Source organism: Papaver somniferum, unplaced genomic scaffold (genome assembly GCF_003573695.1).
Source record: "Papaver somniferum cultivar HN1 unplaced genomic scaffold, ASM357369v1 unplaced-scaffold_19, whole genome shotgun sequence".
Lineage (NCBI taxonomy): Eukaryota > Viridiplantae > Streptophyta > Magnoliopsida > Ranunculales > Papaveraceae > Papaver > Papaver somniferum.
Window position 1 is genome coordinate 18,591,746 of NW_020628818.1, and position 11,297 is coordinate 18,603,042.

Consider the following 11,297-nt stretch of genomic DNA (forward strand, 5'->3'; position numbering starts at 1 on the left):
TTCCACATCAACCACGCACAATGTCACCTGTGTTTCAATTTCTCTCAACAGTATTCGCACGGTTATCTCTCCTTTTGGCTTTGTTGTTGTTTTATTAAAACCTTGGATATGATAAGTTGAGCAGGTCATATCCGCATCCTTATATCCCATTCCTTTTAACGCGTGGTAGAATAATATATCTACCGAACTTCCCGTGTCTACCAAGGTTTTATCTATCGCCCATTCATCTAAGAATTTCGCTTCCGTATTTCTTTCTTATCGCGTTGCAGTTACTGTAACTACCAAAGGATCTGTGTGCCTTAAGAAATCATTGACAATTGTTTTGGTTATTAGGGTACATTGTAATATCCTGTTACCTTCTCTTGCTTTGATGATGTTGATCGTTTCTGCTTGTCCGTCTCTTGTTTTAGCACCTTTTTGATTTTTGTAATTGTTCTTTTGTTGGATATGTTCTCGGATTTGCTGTAAGTTGCTTTTCGATTCCTCCATTCTTGCTGATTTAACAATTTTATGCTTCTTTCTTCTTAAGATAATATCTTCCTTTAGTAACAAATTTCTTTTTAATGAAGAATCGCTAAGCACCTCAGATTTGCTTTTCAATTAGATTCACCAACAGGGTACATATCATTCCCAGCTGTTTTCTAGCGCCAAAATGTAGTTGCAGGAAATCCTACAACTACACCCTTCATGAAATCTATAGAAGAGCTCAAGTAATCATCATAAAATTCATAAAAACATTCATTGGATCTTTAATTTGGAAACAAAATAACAAGAAAACTCTAACTTGGAAAACAAACAATCTTTCTCTCTCCTAGATTCTCTCAAAAAGATCTCTCCCAATACAAGGTCGCTCGATCCCTTATATAGGGATTTCCATAGTGGATGACAGCTAATAAAGCCCTTATTTTCGGATCTGGCGTGTGTCATTAACACACGCTTACATTGACTCTTTTCGCACGTGCTCTATAACATCACATGGCTCTTCACACTTTTCTCGTGACTAAACTGACGTTATCTGCTGCGTCATTCTGAATACACTGCATGCGGTTGTCTTCGCTCAGTCCTGACGGTCGTTATTTCGTATATCTAATAGGTGTGCGGTATTTTACTCCTACATTGTAACTCTCGAATTCAGAATTACATCACCTAGTTTGTTCAGTGTTAAGTTGATGTTTTTTGTACTAAGAGCAACTTCACATCACCTAGTTTGTTCGGTGTTTAAGTTGATGTTTTTTGTACTAAGAGCAACTTCACAAATACTTGTAATTAAAACAGCTGGAAACAAAGAAAAAAACTTAACCACAAATATCTACATATTATTCAGAGCCATGTATTGAAAAGATAAGATAAGATAGAGAATAGAATTAGGTAATACAGAAATCCACGGCACAAGTTACAGATAGATAGATTAACAGATTATCCATGAAGAGAGCCACCATCAACCATCAAATTATGGCCAGTAATGAAGGCAGAATCGTCAGAAGCCAAGAACAACACAGCTTCAGCCACATGATTCACTTTTAAAACTAATCCGGCACCTCCTAGGACAGTGGAACTCATGAACATCTTCTCAATGCCCTCTGCATCAGTACCATAGGTCTTGCATGGCATCGCAGTTCCTACAGCTGATGGAGATACAGAATTCACTCTAGTACCGTATTTGCCGAGTTGTTGACTAGCTGATCTCATCAACCCCAAAACTGCATGCTTAGAAATAGTGTAATCCAAGTATCCATCAAGCGCCGAGGTTGCTGCAGTGCTTGCCGTACAAACTATACTACCTTTCACCCCGCCGTCAACCATGGCCTTGGCAGCATGTTTCACGCAAGCAAGCATCCCACTGGTGTTGATATCCATGAGACGATCATAATCAGCCAAATCTATATCAAGGATTGTTTGGTGACATCCGTTAGCAATACCAGCGTTGCTAAACATAATATCGAGTCCGCCGTAGCTCTTCACTGTGGAATCCACCATCGATTTGACTTGTAGTTCATCGGAGACATCGCAGTGGATGTAGGAACAAATTTGTGAACCAATGGACGTTGCTACCGCGTGTCCTTTTTGGTCTTGGATGTCTGCAATGACAATCATACTTGGGTTATGATTGGCGAATAGCCTTGCGGTTGCCTCTCCAATACCGCTGGCTCCTCCGGTGATGATAACCACTTTTCCTTCCAGCTTCTTCTTCTCATTTTTAACAACTATGGCTTCTGCCATTTTTTCTGTCTTATGGTGTTGCTTGTGAATCCAATTAGGCGCTGTATTTATTATTAATCTTCCACATGGGCTTCAAGGCATAGCATACCTGCCTCTTTGTTGCGTTGATCGCTATGTTTAATGAGGTTAATTGAGTCAAAAATACTACTTTGAAGCACGAAAGTACACCACATATATTTTTCGACCTTTACTGTTCTATGGTGTTATCCTTGAGTGAAATGATTTTTTGAGGCTGCTATTCATGGGAAAGCCTAGCCAACTCCTGGAGTTCACCTAATTCTTTACGGAAGCTAGCTAATTGCACTTTCATGGCTGCTTTAGTTATTAAGAGCATACCGGCCGCAAATGTTGCCACTAAAATAAACCAATTTGCACTAAACAATTAGCTACAGGTTCATATTATTTATTTTTAAAAAGAAAAGAAAAAGGGAGAAACCTTAACTGAAGTAGTAAAAATCTTCAAGATGGGCTCATGAAAGATCTCATACGCAATGAAAGCGCATTCTCAAACAATTTGTTGAGATTATTAGTCCCACATTTTCTGGGTAATTTAAGATCCTGCGATTTATAATCCTTTGGACTTCTCCACTCATTGTCAATTGGTTTTGAGTTGGATGTTCATATTCTAACATGGTATCAGAGCAGGCTATTTGCGACGAGTCATTTGACCGCGCCTTTATTCCACGTCACCCGATTTATTGTCCACGTGTTAGACCCAACGAGGCTATACGTGAGGAGGCGTGTTGAGATTATTAGTCCCACATTTTCTGAGCAATCTAAGAGCCTGCGGTTTATAATCCTTTGGGCTTCTCCACTCATTGTCAATTGGTTTTGAGTTGGATGCCCATATTCTAGCACTATTGATACTACTTTGTACTAAACAATTAAATATTATTTTTTCATAATTAAAAAGAACAGGCACCTAACTCAGCTGGTCATCCCCGTTTCTCAAAGTTTCATGCGCTCCAGACGATCCCAGGTTCGAGCCCTCAATGGCGTAATATTGCAGGAATTAACATGGAAGGTAGAGTTACTTTGCCCCACTTGTGACACAATCTCAGCCCCCCCCCCCCCCCCCCCCCCCCCCCCCCCCCCCCCCCCGGCTCCCTTGGCTAGGTTACCCATGAGGCTCGCTGGTAGGCTAGCACAACAACCTGTTCAATTAATGTAGTAATACGCTATTGGAGCTTAGCTTGTTAGACTTCCAACTATTTAATGTAATACTCTTTATCTAATAGTAAATAAAATTTACACAAAATTGGTTAAAAAGATCAAAATCAACAATTCATGGGTGAAAAAAACATCTAGATTTTGATACCGTTTAAATGGACAAAAATGTAAAAATATCCAGGATGTAAACAGTTTCAGCTTACCTATTTTCAAATACTTTTTTTTTTCATTTTTAATTTACATTAGGATGCATCCAGTTTCATCCTCGTTATTTTTTAAATTTAAGCCAGGATGAATCCATTTTTTTTTTGTGTCCATTTCACCCATACTAATTTTTACTCGTCCATTAGAACCATATTTTAAAAATATTTGGACAAATAACCCATTTTCCATAAAATTTAATAAAGAGAGAAAAGGAAAAACCTTTACAAAGGCATTGAAAACATTAAAAAAAACATAATAAAAATGTTTTCCAAATTAGGGAAGATGCTCGGGTAACAAAAGAAACGCACAATTGGGGATATGGAAACTAATTGGGGGATATAGCTACACGGAAAAATAGGGATCCTAATATCAAATCTGGGTCACCCTTTATGTAATTACTTTTTAAATTCCTAATGTAGCTCTCACTAATCACGTTTAGTGGTTAATAATAATTAGTAAAATCTTAAGTATTTGGGGGATAGATTAGTGTGTATTTTTATTTGAATTTGTGTGAGTGAGGTGGGAGTAAAAGGAGGGAAAAAAAAAATTTGAGTGGATTTTTTTTTGTGAAAATGGAAGATGATTGTGAGGAGAGAATTGCAGCTGCTGAATCTTTATCTCAACTACATCAACAATCATATCTTCAATCTTCGGTTAATGATAACAACTCACACTTGGAGTTATATGGTGAACCAACACCTTTGGATCATGATTTTCGTGAGCATGAAGTGTTTTTTGAAGAACCAACCCAAGAAAGTAAACATGTTCAACATACAAGCAACCCCAACACACAGGCAATGCTTCAAAGAGGCCGAATATTTGATATTTTTTTTTTTGAAACCGCCATTTTTTTCTCTGAAAAAGCTTGGTGCCGGCATACACGTAGTATGAATACTACGCCGGAACTCCCAAAACCGGCATGGTATTCATACTATTTGCATGCCAACGACTGTTATCCCCCATTTTGAAACAATTTCCGGCGTTGTCTTCAACCAAAAAAACCATGTCGGCACGCAATTAACTTTTTACCTACCACCAATATTCCCTGGAATATTCACACCGGAATGGTTCTCTCCTAACTTACCATGCCGGTACCCCAAGAAAAACATCCATGAGTTAATTGAATTTTGAACATAGGTACCGGCGTGGTATAAAAGTTATCGAGCACGCCGGCACCATATACCGGCGTTGTTTGAAAATTATGGACAAAGACGGTAAAAAATACCGGCTTGAAACCTTACATATCGAGCATGCCGGTACCACTAGAAAAACATTCATAAATTAGTTACTTTGGTAGTAGTTTTCCGTCTTGATGTTAAATTTATCGAGCATGCCGGCTCCATGTTCCGGCTTCAGTCCTTGTGGATCGTGCATGCCGGTATTATCTTTTCCGGCATTAATATTCATGAAAATACAATGTCGGTAGTGTTTAAAATTAGGTCCTCTTTTTCAAGTTTTATTTACGAAATGCCGAAACATTATTCTTGAAGGCCGGCACTTGTTTCCGGCTTTGGTTATTTTGGCGGAAGTGTCATCGAGCATGCCGGAACTAGTATAGTAATTTAATTTTTTTGTGAACTAATTCAATTTTCTTTTCGTTCATTCCTTAGATTGTTCCCTAAATTGATCTAACAAATTCCAAACCGCTTGGTTCGGATACGTCCGAATACTATAAAATACCTCTGGTATATTACCAAACAATACTTTTCACCTAGTCTTTAAAACTTTATGTAGGGATTGCTTGTAATGAACCTTATAATCTTCCATTGTTGTCCTCATGTAGAGAATAAAATCTCCAAAGGAAGCAATTACTTGGGCAAAAGAGACGGCACTTAAACACATGTATGTGTTGGTGAGGAATACCCAACGTTCAGATTATCGTTTTGAGATGGTTTGCGAGAGCAGTGGGAAATACAATAAGAAGGATAGCCATAAGAGAAAGGGTTATTTATATCCAAAGAAGACTAATAGGGTATACAAGACTCGTACGAGGAAGGATGATTTCCCCCTTAATCTTGTATTCTATTTAAAAGACAAAGAAACCAATGAAAAGGAATGGCATTGTATGGTGTGGTTTGGCGGTGATAACCACCGAGATCCGAAAGATTTTGTCGGTCACTCCCTAGTTGCGAAGGTAAAACCTCATGAAATCGATGATGTAAAGAGAATGACCAAAGCATGTATCAAACCATGAGTGATTCTCATAGGCTTCAAGGAAAAGGATAAGACGAACGTTTCTTCTCTAAGTACAATCTATAGCGCGCAAGCAACCATTAGAAGGGTGGAATGGGAAGGGAGTACCGTTATGCAAGAATTTGAGAAGATAGTTTGGAATCACAACTACATGCATATCATTAAAAGAGGACCGTACAACAATCCACTTCAAATATTCATTTCGCATCCTTTGCTTTCACAATTGGCTCATACATGTTGTGGTGTTATTATGATGGATTGCACCTACAAGACAAACAAATACAACATGTCGTTGTTCAACATCATGGGGAAAACATCGGACAAGGTATCATTCACATTGGCTTGGTGTTTAACGGAAAACGAGAGGGATTACAATTATCATTGGGAATTATGATAATTGAAATTATTGTTCCAGGAAAATCAATTTTCGAGGGTCATCATAACCGATCAAGATGATGCACTAATGAATGTTATATGCGACGTATTTCCGGAGGCACAAAATTTCCTATGTACGTATCATATAAGTCAAAATGTGACAAAATATTGTCTTGCATTGTTTGAACCCTCTAAGGCGGATATTAAGAAAAGAATGATTGCTCAACTAGAGGAAAATGTTCTCAAGAAGAAACTATCACCCGAACAAGAAAAAGATGAAAGAGGAAAGATTAAAGAGCGAGTGGACAAAGAACACGACGAAAATCATAAAAATTGGTTGGAATTTCTAAAGGATTGGGAGAAAGTTTATTGGTCTCTTACCGAGGATATGTATGAAACAAATTGAACATGTTTAGTGACAAATATAACGAAGTATATCCAAGTGTCATCTCGTACTGTCGGGATAAAGTGTTGGCTAAGTTCAAGGAAAGATTTGTGCATGCATGGACAAATCAGTATAGATACTACGGGAATGAATCAACTAGTATTGCGAAGTCCGCTCATGGAAGATTTAAATATCTCATCCGGTCTGGCCAAGGAAACGTGGTTACGGTCACCGAGACTTTTGAGCAATACTTTAAGTCAGATATCGATAGGATCAAGAAGGCCTTTGAGAAAATCTCAATGGAAAGGACGACATCACATCTTCGATATCGTAATTTGCTCCAAGGAATAGAATTCAACTTCTCGCAATGGGCAACAAAACATATGATTAAAGAAATGGAAAAGGAGAGAAACTACAGCAAACTGGGTGATGTGTGTATTTGTCCCGACATGTCTTCATTGGGGCTTCCGTGTCGTCATATGCTTTCGAAGCAGTTATTGAGGTTATTGATCCGTTTTGGAAGCAGTTATCTTTCGACCCTCCCCCTACGGAAGCTCCCGGACAATCACCATGGGATACTCCCGAAGAAAAGGAAATCTATGAAGCTTACTCACATGGAAACTCGGCTAGCCGACAAGTATTTTTGAGCCAACTAAGGCTAATTACACGCCCATGGATAGCACAAAGTGAAGAGCCAACAAAGGGACATCCGCCCGGTAGACCATAAATTAAAACGAAAAGGAGAAAACAAAGGAAAGAATTGAAAGCAATGATGAGGACACAACGGCTCTTTTCCAACATCAGAGAAATGTGTTGGAGCTCACCTAATTTTTTTTTTTGAGGTATCAACTGCAATAGGTGTATCCACTTTAAATAGATGAGGACACAACGGCTCTTTTCCACTTTATCATTCCAGCATTGTCAGTAACTAAGATTCCACGCCGTAAATGGTCTTTACTGGTTTATGGTTTTAAAAAAATAGTCGTTATGCATTGAATGTTCAATTCCGACAGTTAATGGAAGATGTTCGGCCATGCCGGTAGTGTAAACCGGCACAGTATAGTATATAAATTCAAAGCCGGAACATGGTTTATTGCACACAGAATTTTGACACCAAATTCCGGCATAAAATAATATATAGTTTCTATGCCGGAGATATAACAGTATTGAATTATGTTAACGATGTAAGCCGGAACTATAATTTATTTCAAATGTAATCCTTGTCGCAGGAAGCACGAATGCACTTAGCACGTGCATCAAGCCTTTAAACCACCTGGTGACCCAAGTGGACGAGTTTAGTATCGTGAGGGTTTACATAGAGATGTACCCCAAAACCTTAAAAAAAAATACCCTAAAAACCTAACCAAATACCACTAAACCTATCAATCTTCTTAGGAAGAATCCGTCTCCGATTCATCCAGCTGGTGGTACTCCGTGACTTTTCTTACAATGTGGTTCACGTTGGCATCAAACATGAATGCTTCTCCTTTTTCCTGTAAGTAACGCGTTTTCACGGCTTCATGCTACAAAAACAACACAAAAACTTAGTTTGTTACATAAAATTTGAAAAAGAGTGGATTGTGTCGAATTTATCATGAAGATACTTACAAGTTGTTGAGGGGACAATCTATTGCGGGTAGCGTGCTCGATCCGCTGTTTCATTTTTAGATACTCAACCACCGCATTTAGGATGATGTCTTCTCGTTGCTCGATTTTTTGAGTAGTTCTTCCTTTCGGGTTACTGTAATCGTGAATAAATTTGTTAAAAATCTTCAAACACATGGAATCCCGCGTGCTGTTATCTATAGTTGAAGGACGAGTTTTGGCGTACCATGCTTGGGTGATTGCTAAGTCTTCCTCGGAGTCGAACGATGCCATTTGTTGTATGTGGGATTAGGTACTATACTTAGCTATTTGTAGATGATTATTCTAGGATTTAGGGTTTCTAAGTTAAGAGGCTCAAGGAGATATATAAGAACACATGAGTTTTGGGCTTTTGGATCCAAGTATTAGCTCTCCTTATATAGAGAAAAACCTCAACGACTAGTTTTTTTGAAATCACCCAAATTCCGGCATAGAAATAAATGTGACATAGGATGCCGGCCCCCAGTACCGGTATAGTTTACTGTTAGACGTTCATGCCGCAACAAGTGAATTTCTTCACAGAGAAATATGCAACTATTACCGGCATGGTTGAACAACATGGTTTAGCACCGGTACTATATACCGGCATTTCATATATTATTGCGACCATGCCGGTATTTGTGAATTTCAAAAAAAAAAAACGGCTAGTTTTTTGAAAAATAAGACCGTTGGAGATTCATTTCTATATAATACACCCCGTTCCTTTGGAAAAATCAACACAAATCACCCACCAAATAACAAAAATCCTTCTCTCAAGAAATAGATCAATCAAGCACGGTCGAAGTTCACAAGCGATGGGAGATTCATCATCAAGCTCTATTTGCAAAGTAAGTAGATTGAACATTACTAACAATATATGGACAGTTAAAATCTTCACTACTATGACGCATAACTAATATAATCTTCTCTTAAATAATCATCATTGCATGTGTCAAATTTGCAAGTCACCTTCTCATCTGGCCATGGACTGTCCTTTTATCTATTCAAAGTGTAGAAGCTGTGGTAGGACACGCTGGTTTTGGATTGCTAAAACTGATGATGCTGAAAATGGAAGAATGTTTCTAAGGTGTTTGAATTACCCAAAGTGCGATGAGTTTCAATGGTTTGACAAAGCTGTTGAACTAGCAGAATCAAGAGAAAACCACAAGGGCCAATGCAAGCCTATCGATGGGTGTGATGGGTGTTATATTAAGGGAAAGGAATATGTTGAAAGAGAAGAAAAACCAATGAAGATGGTCCTTGACACCCCTCCGCCCTTCCGGATGATGTCTTTGAAGAGATTCGCGAAAGGCTCAAAGGTTCCGCAATTGTTGAAAAGGGATGTCTTACTAAATAAGAGATCATCTTAAACCAAAAGTTCTCCATTATCATGTTTTAGTATGTTTTAATTTATAAACAATGCCGGCATAGTATATCTATCAAAATACAATGCCGGAATTATGCAAAACTATGCAGAGTAAGAAAATCAGAATTCCGGCGTAGATTCAATAATTTTTTTTAATGCCGGAACTACCTATAATCTGCACAGAAACTTGGTCATTTTCATCCATTGTGCCCGGCATGGTTTTGGAGTAAATTGTTATGTGCCGCTACAAATGGCAGCATAAAATTTAAATTGATTTTTATGCCGGAACCAATATCAGTGTTGTGGAACTTAGACATTTGAATGTTGGTGCTTCTCGTGTAAAGAAAACTTACAGAGACAACCTTTTACTAGAAATCTAAACATGTTCAACATAAACCAAACAACTGAATCGTGCTTAAATGTTCTTCATCAAAGTATCATAAACCAAAAGTAAACCAAACAAATAAAGAATTCAACCAAAAACATAAATATAGAGTTCAACAATGTTAGAAATTGTTCAAAACATAACAACCACCATCCAAATAACAAAATACAATTATAGAGTTCATCACTTGGTCTTTTGCTTCTTGGAAACGGGCACCTTCCTTCTTTCCCCAAACAAAGGTCTTTCACTTGGATCTTCAATTTTATCAAGCTTTTCCACGACTTCCTTCATCTCTTCAAGGGATAGCACCTCTCCTTCCTCGTACTTGCAACCTAACATCTTCTTCAACTTGCCAAGCCGACGCCACTAGTTTCATACATACAACACATAATTAATATATATATATGCTAATATAAAATTATGTGTACATTAAACGTTTAAGCAATTAACAATACTTACTAGCAATCCAACGGTCTTATTAAGTTGGGTCATCGTAGGTGGTGTCTCTATAAGAGTTGGAGCGGGAGGGTTTTTTTGGGGTGGAACTTCGACGTCTTCCGGGCGCATGACAAAAGGATGTGACCATTCCAAGTAATCAACAATGTAGGCGGGATCGGCTTCATCATCGTTGATCGCAAGCTCCCAATTACTAGTATCTACCAAACTACATGGTTCTCTATCCCTCCAATGTGTTGGTTCTGGAATTGGATCATACTCTACCCTCAACCTTGTGGAACTTGTCATGGACACAGAAAGGTCAAGCTGGTACCTTTCAGTAGAGGCTGTCATGAAGGAGGGTAATTGATTGTATCCAAGTCGCCGCATCACACTTCGAGGATCAGCCATAACATATCCATTTGGGTGGAACAAAGGCCCATTGTAAAATGCAACGTTATAAAACCTCAAATATTGGCGGTTTTCTCTAGCCTCCTTGTAAGGGTCGAACAAAACATCTTTGGTAGTCATCGCTTCCAAATCTAATCTCATTTTTATCAGTCGATGATCGTTACCTGGCTTCGGATGGCTATTGAACTCGTATCTCTTGGTTCTAGGCTCCTCGGGGTCATCAACGGGATTAAACTTCAATAAGGGGTTGTCCTTGAACAATGTTGGGAAATATTCATAAGCCACACCTATACAAATGTGAAATGATACATATAAAAATCAGTAAATTTTGCTTCTAAGTTCATGAAAAGGGTACATGTGAACAATATAAATAAGTACATAAGTTTAAAAAAAAAAATTACCTTGAGTAGAGTGAAATTCCAGACAAATTGGTTTGTAACCGCCTTAGAGGCCCTTCTCATCTCCATCATCAAATGTGACATTACCACGGTGCCCCAATAGCTAAAGACATCTTCCAACGGATCCAAGTA

General features: G+C 38.3%; 1 protein-coding gene across 1 annotated transcript; it reads right to left on the minus strand.

The window, feature by feature from the left end:
• Positions 1–1,290: 1,290 nt before the first annotated feature.
• On the minus strand, positions 1,291–2,480 carry LOC113338935 ((-)-isopiperitenol/(-)-carveol dehydrogenase, mitochondrial-like). Its single transcript, XM_026584327.1, has one exon. It carries the CDS (start codon positions 2,218–2,220, stop codon positions 1,417–1,419), a length of 804 nt encoding a protein of 267 aa, XP_026440112.1. The 5' UTR covers positions 2,221–2,480; the 3' UTR covers positions 1,291–1,416.
• Between the last annotated feature and the right edge of the window lie 8,817 nt (positions 2,481–11,297).

Excerpts from the sequence above, each read along its gene's own strand:
- LOC113338935 (XM_026584327.1), bottom strand. The coding sequence starts at position 2,220 with ATGGCAGAAGCCATAGTTGTTAAAAATGAGAAGAAGAAGCTGGAAGGA.